Here is a 27,419-nt window from a genome sequence, read left to right on the forward strand (position 1 = left end):
CTTTGATGGCTGGGTAGTTGTTCATCATTAGCACATGAGATTCAGAGAGCCTAGCTGTGGATAAAAAGCAATAGTTAGAAGAGCTTTGCCCCCAAAGGTTGGGGACTTACTGAAGAGGGAGAAGCACTTAGCAAAGGAAAAGCATCTTGTTATGGATAAAAACACAACCTAACACACCAGGAGGAAAGGATGAGAGCTGACCCTTGGTCAACAGATTAAAGGAGAGGGATTTGTCATCACATGATTCAGAAGCTCCACTTTCTCACCCATTTTAATTTTTTTTGATGCCTTCCTTGTCCTGTATTTGATTTATTGGTCATCTTTTCACCTCTTTACCAAATATTTAGGCAAATACCTATTTCCGGAAGTGACTCACAAGTCTTTTATACCCCAGAGCTGCCCTGTGGAATTCGGTTGAGCCACCAGCGACCTGTGGTCATGGAGCACTTGAAGAGTGGCTAGTGAGAATGACAAACAGAATTTTAAATTTAATTTCCTTTTTAAAAAATGTTTAACTATAGTAAAAAAACATGTAACAAAATTTACCATCTTAACTATTTTTAAGTGTACATTTCGGTAGTGTTACGTATATTCACATTGTTGTGCAGCCTGTCCCCAGAACTAATTAAATCTTGCAAAACTGAAACTATCCCCACTGAACAACAGCTCCCCATTTCCTCCTCTCCCACTCCCTGGCAACCCACCATTTTACTTTCTGTTTCTTTGAATTTGACTACTTTAGATACATCCTATAAATGGCATCATACGGCATTTGTCCTTTTGTGATTGGCTTATTTCACTTTGCATAATGTCCTTAAGGTCTGTCTGTCCATGCTGTAGCATGTGACAGGATTTCTGTCCTTTTTAAGGCTAATAATATTCCATTGTATGTATGTATGCATATACACACAAACACACACATGTACTCATATGCCACATTTTGTTAATCCATTCGTCTGCTGGTGGACATCTGAGGTGCTTCTGCCTCTTGAATATGAATAGCACTATGAATAGTCCTGCTGTATACATGGGTAGCAAATATCTCTTCAAGATCCTGCCTTCAGTCCTTTGGGGTATATACCCAGAAGTGGGATTGCTGGATTTTGTGGTAATTTTCTTTCTGATATTTTGAGGAACTGCCATACTGTTCTCCATAGCAAATGCACCATTTTACTTACATTCCCACCAACAGTATAGAGGGGTTCCACTTCTTCCACATCTTCACCAACACTTGTTATTTTCTGGGTTTTTGTTTATTTTATAGTGGCCATCCTAATGGTGTGAGGTGCTCTCTCATTGCAATTTTGATTTGCATTTCTCTAATGATCAGTGATGTTGAACATCTTTTTATATGTTTGTTGGCCATTCACACACCTCTTTTGGAGAAATATCTATTCAAGTCCTTTGCTCATTTTTTAATCTTATTCTTTAATTTGTTTTAATCTTTAATTTTAATTTTTGTGTTGAGTTGTAGGATATGTACATATTCTGGATATTACATTTTCTGGATATTAATCTCTTATCAGATATATGATTTGCGAGTATTTCTCTTATTCTGTAGTTTACTTTCTTACTCTTTTGATTGAATCCTTTGATGCACACGAGTTTTTAGGTTTGATGCAGCCCATTTGTCTATTTTTGCTTTTATTGCCTGTGCTTTCGGTGTCATATCCAAGCAACCCTTCATTACAAATCCAGCATCATGAAGCTTCCCCCATTTTTTTGCAGGAATTTTATAGTTTTAAGCATTAAATTTAGGTCTTTAATCCATTTTGAGTTAGTTTTTGTATACGGTGTAAGGTGAGGGTCCAACTACATTCTTTGGCATGTGGATATCCAGTTTTCCCAGCACCATTTATTGAAGAGACTGTCTTTTTCCCCGCTGAGTGGTCTTGGCACCCTTATTGAGGATCCTTTGACCATGTACATAAGGATTTATTTCTGGGCTCTCGACTCCATTGGTCTCCATGTCTCTCTTTATGTCAGTACCACACTGTTTTGATTACTGTAGCTTCGTAATATTGAAATCAGGAAGTGGGAGACCTCCAACTTTGTTCTTTGTTTTCAAGATTGTTTTGTCTATTCAGGGTCCCTTGAAGTTCCATATGACTTTAGGATAGATTTTTCTATTTCTGCAAAAAATGATACTGGATTTTGATAGGGTGGCTTTGACTCTGTAGAACCTTTTGGATAGTATCAGCATTTTAACAATAAGTCTGCTAGTCTGTGAACACAGAATGTCTTCCCGTTTATGTTCTTTTCATTTCTTTTAGCATGTCTTTTAGTTGTCAGTGTAGGAGTCTTCTGCCTTCTTGGTTAAGTTTATTCCTAAGGATTTAATTCTTTTTGATGCTATTATAAATAGAAATGTTTTCATAACTTTCTTTTCAGTTTTATTTAATTTTAATTCATTTAGATCTAAACTCAAATGACCAAAATGTGGCTAGTGGCTATAGCTTATTGGACAGCACAGATGTAGAACATTTCTGTCATCACAGAATGTTCTATTGGACAGCAGGCCTTGGAGTATCGGTCTATATTGTCTCTCTTGAACGTTATTTGTATTCTAAACCTAACTCTAATTGTAAAATCAAAGTCTTTGTCCTGCTGGTACAATGTCCGCTAACATATGCACCTTGCCGTGTGTGCTCCACATTAACCTTGTGGAAAATGTTGATAGGAGAGATTATTGCACAGACCACTGGCTATTAACTCAGATGAGGGGGGGATAAGGAATGCCTTTACATGTGTGGTACCCAAATAGGTGATTGGGTGACAAGACCAGTGAAAAGACACCTAAAAAAACTAAGAGGGTAAAACCATCTACCTGCCTGAGGATGTCGTCTCAAGTACCGAACATTTTTCTAAACCTCTTTGCCTGTTTCCCTACCCCTTTAAGGTGATTAAAGGGAGGGCAGTTTTAGGAAAGAAAGAATTGGTTCAATAGCACTTTAATTTTTTTTTTTTAATCCAAAAGGAAGGATTATACAGTTCTTTGTAGGTTCTTTCCCTCAATGCCTGTCTTGTCAAGACACAGATGATGAAATTCATCCCTGTTTCCTCCACTTCACAAATTACCCTTCCTGACTTATTTTCCCATTCAGATGTCTGCTTAATTTGACTTCAGCCAAAGTAAAATGTTTTGGGAGAAAGGAAAAAAAAAGCTACTTGAGGTGCTTAAGCCCATCTTCCCTTGGGAAGAGCCCCGGCCTTCGCTCTGGCACTGATACGCCAGAGACGTGATTGCCCGCAGTGTCGCGCCCGGAAGTGTCCCCTATGCTGGCCGCCACTTCCGCCACCAGGGACAGTAGCTGCATTCTGAGGCCCCACCTCCCACCTTCTGGGACCAGAAATGGGGGCAAAGGCTGGTCATGCAGCCACAGGTGATAGAGAGCTGACACACATCTTATAAAGCTCTTTCCTGCCCCAGTCTTCGTTTGTTTTATTTAGAAATTCTGGGAAGACACTGAGTATTATTTGATACTCCTGTTTTCCCCGCACCTCTAGCCCAGTCCATCCACTAGGATGCTACTAAGGGAAGTGGAGAGAAGCAATTACAAGGGACACTGAAGGGGAACAAGGCTGGGGGAAGGAAGGTAGAAGGGAGTGGATGCTTGCACCAGGCAGAAAGGAGAGAGAAAGGGTACACTACCAGCTTCTCGGCCCTGCGGCTAGATAAAATAGATAAAGTTCTGTCCCTTCTCTTGGCCTCTCACAGTCTGCTTTCCTGCAAGGGTCCCACAGAGTAAGGTACTGACAGGGGCTCACACAGGTGCTTCCAGAGAGTATCCAGTCCCATCCCAGGACACTGTTGGCACGTTTTAGATACTTAGAATGAGTCTTCCTTGCTCTGTGCGGTTTTTGTTGTTGTTGTTTGTTGTTTTTGTTTTTGTCTTTTTGTCTTGGTTGACTATAGATTACCAAACACTCTGGGTTCCCGTTTGCTCATTTTGACTTGGAAAAGGTATCACCTCCCTGGCTAAATTTCTAGTATGCAGTTAGAAAAGAAATGATGTTTTGACCCACTCTCCCATTTCAGTTTTATCCCTAAAGAAGATTGAAAATAGCTAAAATGCTTCACCTTAAACCTGACTCTTCCTTCAAAGGCCATTAGGTGAAAAAGGAATTATTATTATTATTTTAAAGATTTTATTTATTTGACAGAGAGAGACACAGCGAGAGAGGGAACACAAGCAGGGACAGAGGGAGAGGGAGAAGCAGGCTTCCCGTGGAGCAGGGAGCCTGATGCAGGGCTCCATCCCAGGACCCTGGGACCGTGACCCGAGCCGAAGGTAGACGCTTAACGACTGAGCCACCCAGGCGCCCCCTAGAAAGGAATTACTTATATAGTATCAGTATAAAGGGAAAAAATGAATTAAGTCTGATGTAGCAGACACATAAATTTAAAAAAAGGCTGAGTATGGTATTTTCCAACATAGGAAAAAAAATGCTGAAGAATTAAAATGAGGGCAAGGGGGAAATGGAAGTGACTTTTATTTTGATATTTGTGTGGGTTAAACAAGACAATGAGAGATTTTGCCCCAGGTGATTGTAGACACAAAGTTAAGTATAGGTGCTTTCTAAGAGTATAAGTGTAATTTTTTTTTAACAAATTTAACTCCAGATCAGACATCCAGAACTTTATTATTAGTGTCAGATGGTGTTAATTCAGTTATAAGATTCAGGTTTTGAGCTAACAAGGGCTTTTTGTGGGAGTGGAATGGATATAAATGACAAAGACTGGAAATTTTCCAAAAAGTCACTCAGTGGGTTGCAGCTCCACTATCAAATACTGTGAATGGGACTGTCCCACTCATAGCAAAATCTAACTATTGTGTGTCTCCGAACTTAGGGCTATAAAAGAGAGAGGGACAGAGAAAACCTACCGTTCCATCCCCCATCTGGCATTCGGAGAGCGCTATCTCCTTCTCATCCCAAAGCAAGATCACCAGCTCCCTCCCGACTTTGGTAAGCAAAATTTAAGAGGTTGGCTGGGTTGCCCATGTGGAAGAATTTGTAGCCTCTGTTCTCTGAAAGCAAACTATTCATTCTCTCCATGCTGTTTAGCATTGACTTAGGGACTAACATTTTTCCTTGTAAGAAAGGAAAAAGGAAATGGGAATGAGTCTCTAAAGTGAATATTTCTGTGTTTGCCGCATAAAAAACAAATACACCTGCTCAGTATCTTCGTTTCTTTTCCTTACTCGTGCTGGCGTTCACGTGGTAGAGGAGTGGGGAAAGGAAGGGTCTGGCAAAGCCTGTTCTGATGGCTCCCATTCTCTTTCTGCTGTGTGTTGCCCAGGCTGCCATCCAGATCCTTTCCTCATCTGCCTGGCACACCCAGGCCAACCTCCTCCTTGCCTCCCGGATCAGTCAAAGCTGCCCCTGCTCAGGTCCGGCCCCCATCCCCTGGCAACATCCGCCCTGTCAAGAGAGAAGTCAGAGTGGAACCTGAGAGGAAAGACCCCGAGAGGGAACCCCAGAATGTTGCCAATGAGCCATCACTTAAGGGCAGAACACCTTTAGTGAAGGTGGAAGAAGCCACAGTTGAAGAGGGGACACCTGCCGAGCCCGAGGCTGCTCCTGGTAAGATTCTGTTGCCTTGTGATGAAGTGTGGGTTGTTTGCTCTTCTTGGGGGACTTAGAAATTTTACTCCAAGGTTAGTTTGGGGAACTTTTCCTACGTGCGGTTTTCTTACGTATAAAGAAAGAAATATCCAATCAAAAGCCTATCACTGGAGCCACAGCATATTAATTCAGGTCTGACTTATGATTCTTTTTATTGACCGAGTCCAGTTTTTCACAAAATGTGGTGTTCAGAGCACCTGCCTCAGGATTGCTTGTATTAGTCACTGCTGTGTAACAAATCAAACCTAAAACTTTGCAGCTTATTACAATAGTTATATCACACAGATCCTTGGGTCAGGAGTTTGGAAGCAGCTTAGCTAGGTTGTTGGAAGATGATGCACACACATGGCTGAGCTCCATTTCATGGCACATGAACCTCCCCATAGGGTTGCTTGATGTCCTCAGTCTGTCTGCTGGACTCGCTTGCTGGCTTCCCCCAGAGAGTGTGATCTGAGAGAGAGCCTCACGAGGAATCCACATCCTTTATGCCTAGTCTCAGAAGTCATACACACAGAAGTCACAATTTCTTCAGATTCTGTTCATTAGAAGCAAGTGACTACGTTCAACTCATACTCCAGTGAATGAGATTAGTCTCGCCCTTTTAGAGTAAAGATCTTCAAAGAGTTTATGGAAATAGTTTTAATTTACCACTTTTGTAATGTTTCAAAGTACAGAGCCCTGGCCCTGTCTTAGACCTACTGAATCCAGGTATGTGGTGGATCCAGGGACTCTGAAAGACACTAAGCTCATCAATCAATTCCTATGCAGAATTGTCAGATAAAATGCAGAATGGCCAGTTATCTTGTGCATAGTGGAGTTGAAGGACCACCGGCTAGCCTATGGTGCTTGACAGAGGTCAGAATTCGTTCCAAAAGACCCAGTGGATCTCGTCTCTGCCAGGCTAAACCAGATGCTTTTTAGAAGTTTAGAATCACCTGGAACTAGGAGTTCAATATTTTTTGTTGAAAATTGTCTTCATTCAAAAGTTTTCTCCTTGAGACTTATGTGGGCAGGGACAGAGAAAGAATAGATAATTCAAAACAAGTGACAGTGTTGTTAGACAGTAGAAGAGTCCAATATTTGTTTGCATGGAAAGAGAGAGGAGAGAAAGGCCAAAAAGTGTCCTGGGGGCAAAGAAAAATGCGTTAATCTTGAAAGAAGGGTCTAGAATACCAGAGATCACACCTCCCAGCGCAGCATCTAGGTGGGACTCCTGGCCACGTAGAGTGGCTCTCTAGGCCATTTCCTGAATGTGGATAAGGTCAGAGGACTTGTACTGCCATCTTGCATCTTGGCATCAGGACAGACCACAGAGGCCCAAATGCGTAAGGAATACGAGTGCTGGCTCCTGAAGAGGCCCTTGACTCCTCCCATCTCAGACCTGGAGACAGCTCTAGGTAGACAAAAAGGGACTTCATCTTCATCGGGTGTCATCTTCCCAGCCTGAATCTGGGCTCATGGCAAGGACACTGAGGATGGTCATAGAAAGGCTTTGGTCCACTAGTAATGAATAGTCACTAAAGAGAAGGAATTTTTTAAGTGTAATGAAAGACAAATGGAAGATCTCATCTTCTTTTTGCTCAGAGTATAACTTCCCACAGAACCTAAAGTGAGGCTCTATACTGAGTACACATTTGATATATGTTGTTAACTGATTAACTTGTATAAAAATAAGACTTGGTGACAGAGTGTCAGCTCTGTTGGATGTCTCACTTACACATGCACCTTTTTGTTATCTGTTGCTTGGTTACAAATAGAATACAGTGAAACCGTGAGAACACACAGTAATAAACATTCCCTTTTCTTTTATAATGATGAATTCTAGGCCTGGGGTGTGGGGAATGCTAGTTTTTGTTTTGTTCTTTGGGTTTTGTTTCCAACTGGTTTTCTCCCTGTACCTGTTTGTACAGCTGCTTCAGCCCCAGCCCCAGCCCCAGCATCGGCCCCCGCTCCAGCGCCGGTCCCAGCCCCAGCGTCAGCCCCAGCCCCAGGCCCAGCGTCAGCCCCAGCCTCGCCATACACTGTGACTGCCGCCGCTTCTCCCAAGACCTCCGCAGGCACCACCGACCCAGAAGAGGCCACGAGGCTGCTAGCTGAGAAGAGGCGGCTGGCCCGAGAGCAGAGAGAGAAGGAGGAAAGAGAGAAGAGGGAGAAGGAAGAGCTGGGAAGGTAAAGGAGTGACCATTGCTCAGTGAGCAGGGCCATCCTGGGGTTACCTTGGATTAAGTCTTCAGTCTGAGAGACAAGAGGTGGTGGTAGTGATGAAGGTGAATGGACTAGTTGCTTCAGAATCATGCCTCTGACCACTAAGTGATTTTTTTTAAATCACATTTTCTTACTCTAATGACAGTACAACACTGATGGAGAAAGGTTTTAAAGAAAGAAAAAAATCTATCCATAATCTTACCAGTTTTCAGTAATTGGCAAAGTGGATTTTGGGTCTCTGAACAGTGTAGGGGTTTATACACGTACATAAATATGGACACACACACAGACATCTGTTTATGTAATTCTAACCACAGTAGAGGTACAATTGTACAGTCTGATTTTTTTTTTTTTTTACTGAACATATTTCTAATCTCCATAGTTCCTCATTATCTTTCTAATAATCATTTTAAAGCTGCATAGTAAAAGCTTGTGTTTTCTTCCAGATAGAACTCTCAGGGAGTAGCTGGGTGAGATAGTTAAGTGCCCCATGATGGCCTGCTGGGCAGGATGCTAGGGACAGTTGGCTTAGTTGGCCTCCTCCTGCGGCTAATAAAAGCAATTTGTCAAGGACATTGTTCTTCAGACAAGCAGAACTGCATCTCGGGGGAGGATCGCAGCCCCAGTGCTGGGCAGCAACCTTGGACATACCCTACACTTGATCACAGCAGGGAGCTTACATAGTCTGTCTTCGTCCTGCCCTGTAACAGAACATTGTAACCTTTATTAATTTGCAAAGATTTCCGGGGCGGGGGGGTGTTCAAATTCATTACTAAAATGTCCCATTATTGGATAAAACTAGTCTTAGCCTTTAAAGATAGTTAAATTGCACATCCTTTCACAAAACAAGCTCTCCTCAAAATATTAGTGGTTGCATTTTCCTTCTGTTTATCACGAGGCAACGTGAGGCTGGGAAAATGAGGAGGAAGAAGAGAGGGTGGCTTCTCATTTTGTCCCCAAAGCATGCTGAGCGTGTCCCATGGAGATTTTCCTCAGAACAGACTGCCCAGGCCGCAACCACAAACTCTAGGCTCTCTTCAGGGAGTCCCCCGCCCAATGTATCTCTGCTTTGTGTGTGTCATTTTCCAGACAAAAGAGAGAGGAGCTGGCGCAGAAGGTGGCGGAGGAGCGGGCTCGGCGGGAGGAGGAATCCCGCCGGCTGGAGGCCGAGCAGGCCCGGGAGAGGGAAGAGCAGCTGCGGCGGCAGGCGGAGGAGCGGGAGCGGCGCGAGCGCGAGGACCAGGAGCGCGCCCAGAAGCAGGTAGGGGCCCGCCCGGCCGGGGCCAGGCCCGCTCAGAGCGGAGGAGAGCGCCCAGCGCACGGCGTGCGGGGTACAAGGCCCCGCGCCTCGTGTGCGCACGCGCGCGCTCGCATCCCGCACCTGCCCCGTGGACCCCCGAGCCTCCGCCTCTGGGCGCCCGGACGGATGCGGGCGGCCGGAGGCCCTGCCGGCCTGAAGCACAGGCCCACTTCTTGTTTCCAGAAGGAAGAAGAAGCTCGCCTTCGTGAGGAAGCAGAGAGGGTTCGGCAGGAGCGAGAGAAGCATTTCCAGAGAGAAGAGCAGGAGCGCCTGGAAAGGAAAAAGGTGACCGCGTCTGGAACAGAGCCTGGGATGCTAATTGTTCCTTCTTCCCCAGACTTGAAGCCCCAAGCCCAGGAGACTAGCTCACCGCTCTCAGAAAGCAAATGCGTGCTGCCCATTCCAGATTAACTAAAGTAGCTCCCAATATTAATCATCTCGTCCAAAGAAATCTGTCTTCATAGTGCGGCCCCCACCAAAAACAGTTCCTTCCGATTCGTGTGGCTTAAGTCAGTTCCAGCTTGATGCGAATAATGCCAATTAAGTTGAAGCAGTGGGTATTATAATTGCCCACAGTAACAGACGTGTTTGGATGACCCATTTGCTTAGTCAGTGAAATGTGCCAGGCTCGCCTTCTTTCCCTCTCTGACCCCTTTGCTCAATTCTCCCTTTCTTGTAGCGACTCGAGGAGATTATGAAAAGAACCAGGAGAACAGAAGCTACAGATAAGGTACTGAGGTGCCATTTTTAAACTATTCTTAATAGATTTTTTTTCTTTAACTTTAACATTAAAAAGTCTTTTTTTCTTTTTTCTTTTTTTTTTTTCTTTTTTTTTTGGTAGAAACCTGTTGATCAGAGAAATGGAGATATAACCAAGGGAGCTCTCCCTGGAGGACCAGGTATTTACTTCAGTGAATTCAAACAAATTCAAATATAGAATTTTTGGATTGACTCTCTAGAGATCAAGATATTCTTTGACTTGGGGGGAAAAAAGGTACTCATTGACTTACAGAAGCTTAGGTGTGTGTCATCTAGTCCACAGATTTTCGCCTTATGTAAAACTCTCACATTTCTGGCAGATTTTTTTTCACATTTGTTTATACTCTAATAGTGTGCTTTAATATTTTAAATCATGTTACATTACAAATATCCATATTTGTGAATATATGTTTGTATATATCTATGTGTATATAGATTTATGCCTATAGAGAAAGAGATGTACACATCTGAATATATACACACACGATTAGAAGAATTTTATTTGTGTTATAAAATTAAATTTCATTTATCATTTATTGTCTGCTAAAGTAGCATGTATTTGTATTTGCTCTTAAGGACTCTAAACACATTTTGACAACTTGTATTTATGGCAGTTCTCACAAAAGAATTTATACCTTTTTAACTTCTGATTTCAGAATAGAGTTAAAATTAGAAATTAGTTGAAATTTCATTAGAAAGTTGTTGATACCTATAGGCTTTGGACAGAGATGATTAATTTCTTGGTGATTTTAAACCAAATTTGCTTGAAATAAAATGTACCTTAGTGTGTTAGTACCCAAATTCAATTAATATTTATTAAATGGTCTCTTTGTGTCTGGTACTTCCTGCATACATTTTCTTCTTTAATTTCCGCTGCAGCCTTGTGAGGTAGAACTGCTTTATCTTGAGGTCAGCAGGCATTTTTGGAGACCTGTCACGTGCCAGACCTTGTTGCAGGTGCTGGGATTCAGTGTGAACAGGCCAGGCCAGGTCCCTTCCCCCGAGGAGTTCTTCACTCAAGTGGCAGACCCAGCTCATACAGCTGGAGTCCAAGCTTATGATTCTTCTGTGATCCCACATAGTCTTCATGATTGTACATACAGGTGGTTGGTAGATAGCTCATCATGCACTCTTCCTCTTTCCTCATCTGCAATATCAATATGACAAGAGAGCACCAGAGATGCTTTCACAAAACAAGCTCTTTGCTGTTTTTTTCTTGCAAGACTAAAGATCAAATGAAATGATTTATGTGAAAAAAATTTTTTTCTGTAAACTCTAGAGGTTTTCAAAAGTAATATGTTGGTATCTTGGGATTCGGTTTTATTTCAAAAGAGGCTATCCTAGTTTCTCTATGTCATGATTCCTTCTTAGTGAACTTTTCATGCTTTTTTCAAGATGCCCTAATTATATTTGTTTGGAGAATAACCCTAATGGTTGCCTGTTAACCCCATTGCATTTTTAACAGGTTGTCTTCACAAATGTTGTAACTCATGAAGACTTTACGTAGGCACAACCCCCCATGAGTCATTAGAATGAGCATTTTAGGATTTAAATTGCACCAACATGGGGTTTTTTGAGGGGCTGTTGCTATAGTTAATGCATGGCCAGGTTCCTTATTTTTTTGTTTGTTTTTACATCTTTCCCCTTCCTGGCTGTTCCCCTTATATTAATTCTTTCAATATTTATTATACAAATTATACATATTACAAAATAAGATTTTGTACCTCAGCCTGAGAATCAACAAAAGCAAGAGGGAAGGTGCAACTTGCCAGTCATCATATCTGTGTTTATCAACACTCATAATAAATCTGGTTTGAGTTAATACTGCTAAATAGAGGCCTGAGGGATTATCTGTCTAACAAATATTCCTCTTTCCCCCCGTCCCATGTGTGGTTGAGGGCTGAATGGTGTTGCCAGTGCTCCAAAGAGAATTCTAGGGCAGGCAGGCAGGTGAGCTTACAGATCTATCAGAAATCTCCAAGGCTGCCTATTACCAGCTTTGTGAATTTTGGCCCCTTTAATAAAGTTATTAATAACTTCTTCAGTTATCAGACTCTCTGGACCTCTGGCAGCTTTACTGAATTTGTGCCAGGCTATGAAATAACACTTCCTTGGAATTATATTTCAGTTATTCCTTCATGTCAAGCTGAAACCATAAACTGCCACAAATTTCCCTGAAACTCTGACCTATATGAAGGTTTACAGGACTTTAAGTAACCCTGGCTTAGATTTTGGAGTCTGTCATCAATATTGTTGGCTTAAGCTGGACTACAGCACTGAGCATTGAAGGACGAGGTGGCATAGTAAAGTACAACTCACCGGCCTTCCATTCATGGAAATCCCTATCATTTTAAGTGCGACTAGAACTAAACTGAGTTTAAAAATTATTTTTTATCACTTAAGGTAGTTCATGGTGATTTGCTCTGAATCCTTCAGAAGATATTCACCATCAGCCTGATCAAGTTAGCTTACTGCTATCTTCATCAATTGCTTTGGTTTGAACATTATATACTTTTTGCCCAAAGTCAATTTAGTGCAAGCAAAAATAATAACAACAGTGGTTTCCACCCTTACATTGTGCTGGGCACTGTTCTAAGTACTTTGCATATATTAAGACATTTAATTCTCCCTGGAGTCTGTGAGGTAGTTATTCTTACTCATGAGGAAACTGAGGCACAGAGAGTCTGTGGCCTGCCCAAGGTCACACAGCCGGTAAGTAGCAGAGCCAGGACATAAATCTAGGCATTCTGGCTCCTGGGGTTTGGGTTCGATACTAGAGTAGTAGTAACCGTTTGTCCCATCTTCTTTGCTGTGTCCAGTGGTATCTGCACTTCCATGTATGACAAACTCTCCAGGAAATGGAGAACCAATGAGCAGCCCACATGCGGTCACCTCACACCAATCGACAGTGACTGTGGAGAGGTGAGTTAAACAACTGGGCCCTTTTTACTGATACACATGAGAGCAAAGCACTAATCCCACCAGAACTTCCTAGGCCTGACAGAATTTCAAAGTTTTAACATTAAGATTCATTTTCATTTGGGTTCATTAATTTTTGGTAGAGCTAGTAATTCTGTAGTTAGAGAAAGGGAAAATGTCTTTTTTTCTTGAGTCTTTAAATATGATGGTTAGGTTTGTGTGTGCCTGTTAAAGAAAATTGCAGGGAAGCATTTTATTTGTATGTATTTAACGTGATCTAGACCATATTCACACCCTTAAGTGGCATATTTTCACCATACATAATATTCTTGTTTGTCACAGGTTTGTTCTACAGTAAAATAATTTGGATGCCAGTATTTCTGATATTGGTAGTAGGGCTTCTTATTGAAGAAACAAACAGTTGCTAACAGCAGACAAGAAAGAAATGTGGGTTGAAAAAAGATTGCCTTTCTCTTCTTTGGTGTTAATATTGACAGCATCATAAGAACACTCTCAAAAATAAAAAATCAGGGTAATTCTAACCTGTGCTTAAAAATCCAGTCATAGAGAACTTTTAGAAGTATTTGTTACACTGTTAAAAAATTTCACCTGTGACTTTTTTTTTAATTTACTTAATTCTTTTATGAGTTTTCCTGTCTCTAATGCCAGAGTGTTTGCTGCATCAGAGAGTTAAAGGTCTGATTTTTTTCTTAATCTAAAACACACACTGCCCATTGTTTTATGATATTGGCAGCAATGCAAAGATAAGTTCTTCTAAGAAGTGCATAGTCATAAGACATCCATTGGTATCTTTCTAGGACAATAAAATCTTTTATTTTTCCCACTGTAATACCAAAGAAAAGAATTTTTCTGAGACAGAGCTTATTAATAAGCTTTCAACCAGGTTAAATAAATTTATTGTCATCACCTAAGATCCATATTAAGTGATATTTTATGCTTTTAATTAGTTTGATTTTCAAATAAAATATTCATCCCTAACTGCTATAATTTATGATGTTCAATTCACTGACTTCAAAAAAAGGAGACTTTTATGAAAGAATAAAAAGTATCACAGAGAGAACCCCATTATTATAAGGACCAGGTTTATTAAGTCACTGATAATTTTATCTGACGAATAATATTAGTTTACATTAGCTGACTTTTTTCAGTGGTAAAATCATCGAGTAATTAATCATTACGTAAAACATAATTTTACTATGTAAAATGAGATGGTAAAATTCTATTTCTGATCATTTATTTCACCCATTGCTTTTCTCTATTTAAACTGCCTTCAGACCTTAAATCTCTTTTCATACAGTGTACCGTGAGGTCCCTTGGCTTTTACTTGGCACTGACATAATATTTATATACCCAGTTCAACCTAGTTCATTTGTCATCAGCCCTTGCCACATAAGCTGGTACAGTATGCTCTGAAATACTAATGTATAATGAAGCACTAAACTCAGCTTTATGATAGTCAGCCATGTAGATGATCAGACTATTCTATTGGAGTTTTTTTTTAAATTTTTATCAAAATGAAAACATATATTTGTAAAAGTTCATATAGAGAATTGGACCCCATTTTGAGAAATACAATCCATTTCAGAATGACCCTGGCCTCTAGGGAATGTTTAATGTGCTGTTAAGTTTGTTCCCCATTGCATGATACATAGTTTATGATATGTAGCGTAAGAAACCCTGCTTCCCTCTATTTCTAAATTTATCTTCCCTGAATTTATCCACACCAATCTTGAAACAATGTGTACTTCCACTTAGCATCATCTCTTCAGTAACAAAAAGCACTTTTTATTTTTCTTAGAGCTACCTATTTGCAGTTTCAAAGTTTGGACCCATGGTTGTCAGAAACTAGGTTTTAGTTATTCCTTTCTCAGAATTTCCATACCTTTTGTAATTATATAGATTTTGTTTCTGTTCTCTTTTTGATTTCATCTTATAAAGCAAGTATTCCTCCTACACTTTGTCTATCAGTCAGAGTCCAGTCGGGAGAGAGAAACCAGGCAAATGAATTTGAATAAGAAAGTTTAACATCAAGAATAATTAACTCTAACTTGGGATGGAAGTAACAACAGATTGCTAGTAAGAAGCAAAGAGAACTCAAGATTACAGGGTTAGCAGGTCTAAGGAGCAGCCACATCCCTGAGCCATCCCCAGGGAAGAGTACCCTTCCCCAGACTTCCATCCAGACCCTGTGGGAGAGGGTATGGCTGTGACCCACTGGATGGTGGAGAAGTTCTTTTATGAAAGAAACTTAGTGGTGGAACTTGCCAAGTATCTACCCTCTGGAATGCTTAGGAGAGCTCTTCACTGGGAGGTGTCCCAGTACAGGCACTCTGTCTGCCACAGGTTGGCCCTGGGAGGTGCTGGGGGCGGCCCCTCCTGCCGCAGGGGCTGGGTGCCGAGGCAGCCTCACGCACACAGGAGCCAGACGCTGGGAGTGTGTGTGCTGCAGGAGCCTGCCGAGCAAGCGCAGCCAAACCAGGAAGCAGACTTTTCCTTGTGCCGTGTCTCTCCGGCAGCCTTAAAGGACGAAGCTTAAAGATCGTGCCAGCTGGCAAAGGAAAATTAGTTAAAGGGCCCACATACAGTTTCAGAGCAAGATTGAAGGATGAAATTTGGAGCTGAGAGGCAAAAAAAAAAAAACCAAAAAACCCCAAACCTGACAGGTTTACCTTACCTCTAAAAAGGCTCCTTCTCCAGCTCTTTGTCATTTGAGTCCTATTTTCTAGAGATTTTTCAGCACAAGCGTGGGGTTGAGGAAGAAGAGCTTTAGAACCAGAAGTCCCAGGCTGGATTCCCAGTTTTATCTCTGAGAAATTCAGTGACTCTGGGATTAACCTACTTAAGTAGATTAAGTAAGATTCATGTCACGTCTGGACATGAAGAGGTCTTTCCCTCAAGGTACCGGAGGGTCCAATGAAGTATTGTCTGTGAAGGAGCTTTGAAAACTGTTTGTACTAGACAAATATTAGACATTCTTTATCTTGATCCTTCTAAGGTACGGTGTCCAGAAGACAAAGCACGCTGGTGTAGCTGCAGTGTAATGTAGAAAAGTGCTTTTATGTTGTATCTTATATCCCATCTTCTCCTGTCCTGCATTTTATTGGCCTCGTCTTTAACCATAAAAACATAAGGAATCAGTGTCACCTGGATCCAGTTTTTAGTGATTGCAAGATCTCTTACGTCCATTGTCACTGATAGTTCTTCATCTTTTGAGGATGGTTCAGCTTACAGTGGTTCTCTAAACCCCTCTGCCCTTTACATTGCTTACATTTTGAAGATTTTTTTTCCTGTTATCCTCAAGGACTTGCATTTCCCAGAATAATCATTATCTGGATACTTAAATTTTTCCTTCTACTTATCTTCCAGATTATTATAACCCTGCTGTTAGCACAGACCCCTGAGGCTATCTGCCACTCATACTCTTTCCACCTGGAGAAGGACCTGCTCATACCCTTCCCTAAAACAGTTTCCTGTTCACATTCCCTTTGCTTCAGTGGGGACTCACATTTTTAAACAGTTTCACTTCTGAAACCCTGTTAAAGATTTTTAAAGTTACAAATAAATCGCATCCATGGATGTTCCCTTTTACCCCCAGTTTCAAGTCAACCTTGAATTACCAAATCATCATTTTTCACCTCAGTGCATTATGGTTAATGAAGCATTCCATAATCCTCGTCATCAGTTCACATGTTTATTAAATACCCTACCGTGCACCCAGAGTAGAGGCATAGATCCTTCCAGCCTACTTACTGTGAGTTAAGTCACTGATTGGAGATCCCCAGGGTCCCTTCTGAAGAATGTGAGATGGGTGATCCCCTGTGGAAATCTACCACGGCGAATGCTGTAAGCACGTGGCAGGGTTTGTTTTCACTAGAAAACGCCACTCGGAAGAATGAGTACTTTTAGTTCAGAATCAGAGAAGTGAACTTTTCCTAATGCCTCAGTTACCTAATACATTGGTTTACCTTCTTTTCAGGAAAAATAAATGAGTGCCATGAGCTGCGTGACATTCTCCCCACATCCACCCCTGGGGATATGTCAGCAAACTGCCTGGCAGCACCCCGGGGTGATAGCATCCTCCTGGTATTTTCTAGCAGTGAGGACTAGCAGCAGTTCCCGGTGCAGAGAAACCCTACACCAGGAACACCCTGAACCTGACTTCAGCCCTGAGGGGCCTGAGTGACCTGTCTGGCCCCTGTGGTTTCTAGTGTTCTCAACCTTGGGTGTGCAATGCTTTTAAAGCCTAAAAGCAATTCTCCTTGCCCAACAGGCTCCCCACTGGCAGTAGGTAGACTGAAGAGGGTTGGAGTTACCAAGAGTCTGGCCAGCTTTTGCAGATGCAAAGAAATATATGATCCTGGGCAGGATGATTTCTTACTCTGAAAACCATTTTGGGTTCTTGAGAATGAGTATTTGTAGAGGGAGGAGCCCATAGAATGGAGGAGAGTGTTTATTTGTGGATAAGAAACTTACTTTGAAACAAGAAACAGAGGACACAGATGAATGTGTGCGTACAAGTGTGTATGGGGTGTGGAGGAGGGAAGACATTATTTTAAGTTTCTCAGGTCATTCTGATATATTCTTCCACCCCCAACAGAGAATCTGTTCTAGAAGCTGAAAACTTCTCATGGGCTACTGTCCTACCCTGCTAATAAGATGCCCTAGGCTAAGATCCTTCACTTTTAAGAGAATGATCCTTCACTCTTAAGGGATATGTAGTAATTCTGGTTTTTGACCTAGTGGTTTTCCTTCAAATCTTAGGAGTTTATCATTGTTTTTAGTTTGCCCTAAAGGAAAAGTAACAGTCCCAAGCCCTTACCATTCAAACAGAAAGAGATGTATCACTTTTTTTTTTTTAAGATTTTATTTATTTAATTGACAGAGACAGCGAGAGAGGTAACACAAGCAGGGGGGAGTGGGAAAGGGAGAAGCAGGCTTCCCGCCGAGCAGGGAGCCCGATGTGGGGCTCGATCCCAGGACCCTGGGATCATGACCCGAGCCGAAGTCAGTCGCTTAACCAACTGAGCCACCCAGGTGCCCCGAGATGTATCACTCTTAATTTTAAAGTTACTTGTAAAAAAAATAATAAAAAATTAAAAAACAATAAAGGTACTTGCTATACCATGATAACAAACATCAAGAAAGAATAAGGTCCTGGCCACAGTAAGCCGTATGGACTGTCAGATTCCCACCATGGTCTCAGCTCCTTCCCCAGGTAGATTTAATTTTATTTTTCATTTTATTTTTTAAGTAGTCTCTACACCCAATGTGGGGCTCGAACTCATGATCCTGAGTTCAAGAGCTGCATGCTTCTCCCACTGAGCCAGCCAGGTGCCCCCTCTAGGTAGATTTTAGCAAGCGAAGTGCACAGTCTTCAAGACACTTGCATCCAGCTTCAGCTGCCAGAGTATAGCCAAAGAAAAGGACCTCAGAAGCTGGTGATCTTACCCTGAGAGGACACACAGATGCATATTCCCTAACCCCAGTGACTTCAGTTTCAGTTTTATAGTTTCTGCTGGTCACAGTATCTTCTGAACATTTAATAATTGGCCATCCAAAGCATACAGCACAATTCCTCTAATTGCTAACAAGTAAGAATGGGTGGAGAGGTCAGGTAGGAGTGGGAGGGGAAAATGAAGTCAGCTGTTGACTCAAGTCTGGGTTGGCGTGGCCATTAAAACTTGTTAGCACATGCAAGCCTAGAAGGTGATGGCAGTTGAGGTGGCCAAGGAACGGGGCTTGGAGATGCATTCCTCTTCTTTACCTTTTGCTGAAACTTCTACTGAAGATCACTTTGGGATGAGAACTAAAACCGTTTCCCTGGTTACAGAGAGCCCATCAGTGTTGGGAAAGAACCAGGAGGACGGGGGGTACCTGGGTGGCTCAGTCGGTTAAGCGTCTGCCTTCGGCTCAGGTCATGATCCCAGGATTTGGGGATCCAGCCCCTCATCGGGCTCCCTGCTCAGCAGGGAGTCTGCTTCTCCCTCTATCCCTTCCCCCTGCTCGTGATCTCTCTTCACGCGCTCGCTGTCTCTCAAATAAGTAAATAAATAAAATCTTAAAAAAAAAAAAAAGAATCAGGAGGATGGGTATGGTGGCTGATCCAGTCACTTAGAACAGTGGGTGTCGGGCACGCACACGCATGCGCTCCCACATCACTACTGTGCTGCCAAGCCCCCTTGGTGAAATAGCAAAAGATCGCCATCATACTCTGAGTCTGTACACTGTTTTTATGTTATTTTTCACAGACTTTTACAAATAGTACTTTCAATGTACTCTGCAATACCTTGTGAGACACTTAGGACAGATTTTTTTTTTCCAGAAGAAAAGTTTAAGATTTTATTTATTTATTTATTTGACAGAGAATGAGAGAGAGAGAGAGAGAGTGCAGACACACAAGCAGGCAGAGCGGCAGGCAGAGGGAGAGGGAGAAGCAGGCTCCTCACTGAGCAGAGAGAGCCTGACATGGGGCTCGATCCCAGGACCCTGGAATCATGACCTGAGCTGAAGGCAGACGCTTAACCGACTGAGCCAGGCAGGCTCCCAAGAAAAGTTTTAATTAACAAAAATATACCAAAATATCTAAATCAGAAATGCTTTAGAATGTGTCCCGAAAATCATTATTTCTTGTGAATTAGGTAAACTATGTCTTCAATGGTAAAAAAGCAGTTTCCTCAAAATAAAAAGCAAATGGAAAAATTGGATGTACATTAGCTTTATGTTACCATTTGGGAAGGAGACAGAAAAAGGTGAATTGACTTGCTAAAGTTCAAGCAGTTGGCGTTATAATTATACTACAGACCTGATTTTCTGATCTCTAGCCTCTTTCCATAGACCTATAGTTAAACATTCAATTGATGATCAGTATGTATTAGAAATTAAGACCTTCACAATTTTTGCTTCATATGGTTAGTCTTTTCCATTTGAAAATTTTAACTCTAGAATTTTGTCAAATAGGGTTTTTTTTGATACACGAACTGAGCACTGAACAAAATATGAAGCTTGCAAATATATGTTTACTGCTGCACTCAGATAAAGTGAATCTTGTATTGTATTCATTTGTATTGTTTCTGCTGCATTGTAAAGCATAATAATGAACATATAAAAGGCTTTCAGTTTGGTTATGGAGCTTCTAAAGAGAGGGAAAAACCTAAGAGAAACTGTAAGTAGAAAATTAATGATTTGGTGGCCAATTAAATGTACCTCAAAAATAAATCCAAGATATTAAGCATGAATTAATGAGAAGCAAGTTGGGGTCAGAGGCAGATTTAAGGGGTAAAGATAAGGTTGGTCTTAAACAATAGACCTATAAAAAACGTGCACGTTTTAGTAAGCTGGAGGTACCCAGGAAAGGCTAGCATTGGAATAGCCAGGTACTGTACAAAATGGCATAAGGAACAGAACACATCGCCAGAGCTCAGTAGAGCATACATTCAGTTTGAACTATGTCTCAGTTGTTCTGTGACTCTACAGATTGTCCCCATACCCCCACATTTCAATCCCCTCATCTTTGAAGTAAAGGACCTAATAAGGGCTACTGTTTATCAAACAAAGGCGTGTGAAAATGCCTGTGGTAGAAATTGTTACATGTGTGTTGAAAATAATGATCTATTCTAACTGATAACTTGTTCCATTTGATAAATTTTTTATAACAAAAAGATTTTTAAAAAATAAGTGTAAAATTGCAAATATGTCAAAATTCACCACTTTTGTGAATGATGTGGTCAATCAGTGTTAACATTTGATTCTAAAATTCTAAAATGGGGGCGCCTGGGTGGCTCAGTCGTTCAGTGTCTGCCTTCGGCTCAGGTCATGATCCTAGGGTCCTGGGATCGAGCCCCACATCGGGCTCCCTGCTCGGCAGGAGGCCTGCTTCTCCCTCTCCCACTCCCCCTGCTTGCGTTCCCTCTCTCGCTGTGTCTCTCTCTGTCAAATAAATAAAATATTTAAAATAAATAAATAAAATTCTAAAATGACTATTACAAAATAGTTTTTGGTTGTTTTAAAAATGTTTTTTCCAGTTTTAATGCTAACTCCTTTCAATTTTGATTTTTCACATTCCCTAGTACTCCCAATTTGGAAAAACAACCAAGTGAAAATGGAGTATCTGTTCAGAATGAAAATTTCGAGGAAATTATAAACTTACCCATTGGATCTAAACCATCCAGATTAGATGTCGCCAATAGCGAGAGCCCAGAAATTCCTTTGAATCCAATTCTGGCCTTTGATGATGAAGGGACACTTGGGCCCCTGCCTCAGGTAGATGGTGTTCAAACACAACAGACAGCAGGTAAGCTTGCCTCGAGCTCCCTTCGGTAACCACATGAGGGAACGAACCTTGTGCAGTGTGACTAGGGCAGCTTTGTTCTTCCAGGGACCACGTGGAAAAGATTGTATAAGGATCACAGAAATTGAATTTTGAGTTGGATTGGGCAAATTCTAGAGCCCCTCCTATTCCCCCAACTAGGTGTGCAAATCCAGTCTGCATCACCCACTGGATGTCCATCACCTTCTCCTCACAGAGCAGTCCTCACTGCCCAGAAACACACACTGTTAGAACATGCTTCATATAAAGACAAGCTTTTAATGCCCCAGCATAACCTAGGGACCGTCGGGCCTAGTTCTGCCCCCTGGTGTTTGTTTCATCTTTCCCAGCTCTTCAGATATATGAAGACTGCCATCATGTTCTCCCATTTTTCTCTTGTTCAGGTTTAGCAGCTTAGATGATATACTGTTGTCCCTTTTAAATGTAATAAGACCGTTAGAATTTAGATAATGAGACCCATATTCAGAACTAGGAGAAAATTCATGAACCCAGTGGTCTTCTGTCCTTTGTTGAGTGCCTGTTGCTGTTGTTGAAACGACCAGCGACTCTCTCATACTGTCTCTGGGACTCACCCTTGACCTGAAGTCTTTGTGCAAAAAGAACAATAGCTTTGTGTGACCCAGAGAAATAAGGAGCAACATCAAAAGTTACCAACTCAAGGGCACCTGGGTGGCTCAGTTGGTTAAGCGACTGCCTTCGGCTCAGGTCATGATCCTGGAGTCCCGGGATCAAGTCCCACATCGGACTCCCTGCTTAGCAGGGAGTCTGCTTCTCCCTCTGACCCTGCCCCCTCTTGTGCTCTCCCTCCCTCTCTCTCATTCTCTCTCTCTCAAATAAATAAATAAAATCTTTAAAAAAAAAAAAAAAAAGTTACCAACTCAAGAGTCACAACAACTCAACAGCACAATCTCATCAGTCTCAGAATTAGGTGGAATAATCTCAGCTCTGGTTCTTCTCAAACCTCTTTGAGTTCTGTCAAGTTTCTCTTCCCAGCAGATCACTTTCATGTATGGACTAGCATCTCTTTATACTATTATGAACAGAGCTGGCCAAATTCAGCATGTTTAACGGAGTCAGTGCAGAATTATTTGTGGTCAAGTTGTTTTGTCTTTCAGATTTCCATCTGTGAACTTTTACCTCCTATTTTCCACTTTAATTGGCTGGAAAAGCCAGTGTTGAAGCACCTGTCCAAATGAAGCTAGCCTTTTTTCCTTCTCTAATAGACTGACCTTGGGAGTCTAACTTCACTTTACGATCCCCTTCTCTAGATCGTAGAAGGAAGCTATACGGCCTGTCCCAGGTCTGACGTCCTCATTCTTAAGACTCTGGGAATAATCTGATGATTTGTATGTTAGTGGAAACACTCCTGGTGCAGCTCCCTACCTCGTCATGTTGCAGATTCACAGAGAGGCGAGGGACACCCAGATGACCTTCTGTGTCACATAACAGGCCTTAACTCACCTTTTGATTTCCCTGCCATTCCGTTCTCACTGTTACTGCCCTTGTGTAACTTCTGTAGGAGCAGAGTCAGGTGTCTGTGACCTTAGGCGGTGTCAGGGTTCTTTGGGGGTCATGACTGTTTTTCATCAAACATTTATTTAGCCATATGTTTGGAGCCTGAAGCATCAGGTGCTGAGGATACAAGACCAATGAACGTAAGTCTCTAACATCAAAGGAGAGTACAACTGATGTATGTCATTTAGAAAAGTAAATGATATAGCCTAAATTGAAGGTAAAGAAAAGGACATGTGTTTTCCTGCTAGTGGTAGAGTTCATTAAAATATAAGATTCTGATGAAATCACCTATTTTTTTATAAGACAATGTATAGAAAAGCATGGCAAAGTTTTAGAAATGTAAGATACTACCGTAGCATTCTTGAAACAAAATGTTAGATAAATATTAATCTGTTCTTTTTTCTGTCTCCTAATATAGAAGTTATATGAGCATTTCTTCTGAAGAACCAAAGCAGAAATTTAAAAAGAATTTCTACAATTAATGGAATTCCTTCCATGCTATAAAGGAGCATCCCCCTCCTCCAGTTTTCTAAAGATTTCTTGACCATCATTTTGAAAAGACTTTATTAAAACCAGCTAAAGACAACAGACTGGATAGCTTTTCTAATAATTTTCGCCAATAGAGAAAAAAATGTTCCTTGTTCTTCAGTACTTTCAAACAGCTTTTTCCAGTGTGCTCCTTCTTAGCAAATCAATATTTTTCTGCATTCTCTAAAAGATGAGAGCATTTGGCTATTTAAAAAAAAATGGGCTGACTAGGCATGATTTTTCATATAAATGTGTTGGTCTTTAAAAGCTAACATAAAATTGGCACAAAAAATTTACCTTTTACAATGTAATACTTGAAAAATAAGTACCTCTTTGTTCTACAAGTAGAGTGAATAGGAGAGGTGTTTAAATTAAGCCTGTTTAAATATTACTGCAAAGAGTTCTATTTGTAGAAGCAAACTATAGGCAGATTACCAGGTTCTTGTAAATGCAATTTGTACATGGACATTCTGCAAACCCAGCTGTCACATTCTTGCATCTCTTTTTGCAAAAACATACTAAACAGTTTTAAAATGTGAAAAAGAAACATTATTTTTTCAGAGCAAGGAAATAGACTGTCCTCTTAAATAATGTATTTATAAAGTTTTTCCAGATAAACTAATCAAATAAATTAGAACAACGTGACAACATTGCAAACTTTGATTTACTGGATGCATTCCTTATGTTACCATGAGAGAATGTTCGTGATGATTCAGGGCTATTTCTGACGTCTGTACATTGCTGCTGTCCCCAGTGATGGTGGGACTTACCTTTGCCTTACCTGATCACAAATTATGTCGGGGGGGGGAGTAAAGATTTACTATTTCTTTAAATAAAAAAAGAATTTGGTTTTGCTCGTTTAAGAGCAAAGAAGACCTGATGGAATGTTGACTATGTTTAGCACACAGAGCACCGTGCAGGACCCCTTCACAAACCTCCTCCTTCTGCGTGGCACCCATCAGCTCTGACTTTTCACTCTTCACTTTTACTGCTGAGCTTAGCTGTGCAAACTCGCACTTTCATTTGCTAATATAATTCAATTTTATTTTACCATTTTAGAAACTACTAATAACTAAATATTAAAGGAGAGGGGGCTCTGAAGGAACACTTTTTTTTTTTTTTTTGTGGAGTGTTTGGAAAGGTAAACGTCTAGCAGTATAATATGTTGGTTTTATTAAGAGGGATTGGTTAATCTATATTGAATGAGAAACTTCATTTATTAAAATCCAAGCTATAGTAACAGCTGTAATTTGTGAAAACATTGATTTGGGGCTTTTCCCTATTCTCAGTTGTCCATGTACGCATAGTCATATTAAAAAAAAATCTGTTCAACAAAGTTGTTTTATTTGTTTAAGTCGATCTAGCACAAAACACCAAATAAAAATGTGTTTGACATAGTTTTACTTTTAGGTTTCTCATATGTTACAACTTTACTCTGATTGAGTCTTGAGTTTTCAAATTGCCCTTCATTCAATCTCAGTAACATTTCCCCAGCTTCCTCTGAACGGAAATATAGAATAGGTTTATTTAGAACAATAGTTCTATTTTGGCTAGGTTTTCCTGGTTTCATTTATGTTTTTGAATTTGAGCCATCATTAACAGACTGAAAGCCTTCTAAGTAATCAAGTTTTAATTAAAAGTGATATAAAGTTAACTATATTTTATTTTTTTAAGATTTTATTTATTTCAGAGCATGAGAGAACATGAGCAGGGAGAGGGGTTAGAGAGAGGGAGAAGCAGACTCCCTGCTGAGCAGGGAGCAGGACAAGAGGCTTGATCCCAGGATCCTGGGATCATGACCTGAGCCAAAGGCAGATGCTTAACCGACTGAGCCACCTAGGCACACGTAAAATTAACTATATTTTAAAAACAACATTACCAGAGGATGACCTGGACCTTTACAATGGCTTGATTGCTTTCTCTCCAGCTCCTAAATGTCAGTATTCACCCCGCTGATCATAAAGAGATCTTTAGTAGGTACTACATCAAGGGCAGTGCTCAGGGATCAGATATGATCCTCAGCATGGAATGAGGGTGGATGGGCTTTTAGTTTCTTTGTCACACCATTGTAGACTGTCTAGGCCAATGCAGTCACCAATCACAAGTTCATTTGGTAGAAGAGTGGCCCGCTTTTCCTGGACGGGGTAAGGCCATATGTCTCCTCTTGCCTAACCGCGTTCCCTGGTGGTATATTACCATAAAAGCAAATCTAAAACAGAGTTCTTTCACGTGAACATGTTTATGCTTATTAGCAAGCAGGGCCTTTGGCAAGCTTGGATAATTCCTTCTCTGCTCATAATCCCACAGACGCCTCGACCAAAAGATTCATAGTAAAGCAGAAGCAGTGATACTCTGAAGGCAGAAGTAACCCGACTGAAACAGGCAATGCAATCTTAAATGTGTGGGGGTGGTGGAAGGATGGCACAGGAGCAAACAGCTCTAGAGCTGAAGTACTAATCAAAAGTCTTAAACTTGCAGGGTCTGCCATATTCTTATACCTTGTTTGATGTATTTTGCCTCTATCTCTCTAGGCAACCACTTACCTTTCAAGTTCCATTCACTAATAAAAAATTACTAACCTCCCTTATGCTGATTAACACTGGTGTAGGTTTAGATGACAATATTTAAAGCACCCAGCCACCAGATTGGAGTCCTTCGAATGCTATCTGACCTAGCCCCAGGGTAAGACTAAAGTTACATGGACATGTACATCACAAAGTTGATACTAAAGCATTTTGGAGTTAAATTACTGCATATTAAAATATAACAGACACCAATAAATTCTCCCATCTTTTGCATTTTTTTAAAGATTTTATTGAGAGAGAGCACAAGCTGGGGGGAGGGGCAGAAGGACAAGCAGACTCCCCACTAAGCACAGAGCCAGACATGGGGCTAGATCCTAGGACCCTGAGATCATGACCTGAACCAAAGTCCACTGCTTCACCGACTGAACCACCCAGGTGCCTCTTGCATTTTCTTGATGGATGGAAATTTGACTCTTGGCCTACATTCGATTGTGCATAGAACATGAAAAGGCATGATGAAACGGCTATCGGATCAAGTTACAAAAAGCAATTAAAAAACTTCTAAAGATGCTCTTCGAAAAAATTTCATGCCCCCCACCCAACTCCTGTTTTTACTCAACAGACACCTACGCCTGCTCAGAAGTACTCAAGATTGTCATTTTGTTACATCCTTTGGTACCTCATTAGTTTGGGGGAGAAACTCCAAAGACCTTGCAAGAAGAGAGAGAAAAGGATCAGCATGTGAACAGAAGGTGCAATTTTAAATTATTACAAATAAAACATTTCATTAGTAACTATTTCCTTGGTGACTATTACTTGGGTTTTTATGTTGTTTGAGTACAATTTTAGAAGTCAAAAGTACTTTTAGTAATTAGTGCCAAGATTGGTAACATTCAAAAGAGAAAAACATTTTGATTCCTGTTTAAAAATATACACGAAAAAAGTAGTGGTGCTGACAACCGCTTTTGAATTAGTGGCTCTCTAACACCTTACAGAAGACTGAAAGGAAAGGGTAAGAAGGGACCTAATGTCGGAAGTGATAGAGGAATGGGAAAGAGCCAACACCTGGTATTACAATAGGTCTGAAGACCAGTTCTGCAATGATGGCAGCATGAGGCCTGGTAAGTTGCCTGTGTGCTCGGGGTCTGGATTTCTTAACCTGTATGTGGGAGAACGGTGCCCATCTCATTGGGTTGTCTTAGTGGTTATCAAGGATTGAGAGTAAATGTAAGTTTCTGACACATGGTAATTGTCCAGTAGATGTTAAGTGTTTTAGTCTTTATTTATTTATTTATTTTTAAAGATTTTATTTATTTATTTGACAGAGACAGCAAGAGAGGGAACACAAGCAGGGGGAGTGGGAGAGGGAGAAGCAGGCTTCCCACCGAGCAGGGAGCCTGATGCGGGGCTCGATCCCAGGACCCTGGGATCATGACCTGAGCCGAAGGCAGACGCTTAACCGACTGAGCCACCCAGGCGCCCCTGTTTTAGTCTTTAGTCTGAGATCCTTGTGGTAGGCGGGACCCTGCCCCGGAAGGTGGGAAACCTCAGTTTTTCCAACAGTGGCCTTGAGTGCCACTATGCTTTTTTGTTTTTTGTTTTTTGTTATATATTTTTTAAAGATTTTATTTATTAGAGAGAGAGACACAGCAAGAGAGGGAACACAAGCAGGGGGAGTGGGAGAGGGAGAAGC

The 27,419-nt window shown here is 41.2% G+C and overlaps 1 protein-coding gene across 9 annotated transcripts in view; it reads left to right on the forward strand.

The window, feature by feature from the left end:
- The window catches only part of MAP7 (microtubule associated protein 7), a 169,863-nt gene extending 144,937 nt beyond the window's left edge, over positions 1-24,926 (forward strand). For 8 of the 9 annotated variants that reach the window (XM_032407808.1, XM_032407809.1, XM_032407812.1 and 5 more), the window contains 9 exons: positions 4,853-4,968; positions 5,303-5,586; positions 7,539-7,797; positions 8,923-9,094; positions 9,317-9,418; positions 9,813-9,863; positions 9,975-10,032; positions 12,712-12,814; positions 20,899-21,814. In XM_032407808.1, coding sequence (XP_032263699.1) covers positions 4,853-4,968; positions 5,303-5,586; positions 7,539-7,797; positions 8,923-9,094; positions 9,317-9,418; positions 9,813-9,863; positions 9,975-10,032; positions 12,712-12,814; positions 20,899-21,151 — 1,398 coding nt within the window. In that variant the 3' untranslated portion in view covers positions 21,152-21,814. Of the gene's footprint in view, positions 1-4,852; positions 4,969-5,302; positions 5,587-7,538; positions 7,798-8,922; positions 9,095-9,316; positions 9,419-9,812; positions 9,864-9,974; positions 10,033-12,711; positions 12,815-20,898; positions 21,815-23,091 lie in introns of those variants that run through there. The other variant, XM_032407806.1, reaches the window with a different exon arrangement.
- Positions 24,927-27,419: the final 2,493 nt, after the last annotated feature.

Source organism: Phoca vitulina, unplaced genomic scaffold (genome assembly GCF_004348235.1).
Source record: "Phoca vitulina isolate PV1807 unplaced genomic scaffold, GSC_HSeal_1.0 scaffold9, whole genome shotgun sequence".
In the NCBI taxonomy this organism is placed as follows: domain Eukaryota; kingdom Metazoa; phylum Chordata; class Mammalia; order Carnivora; family Phocidae; genus Phoca; species Phoca vitulina.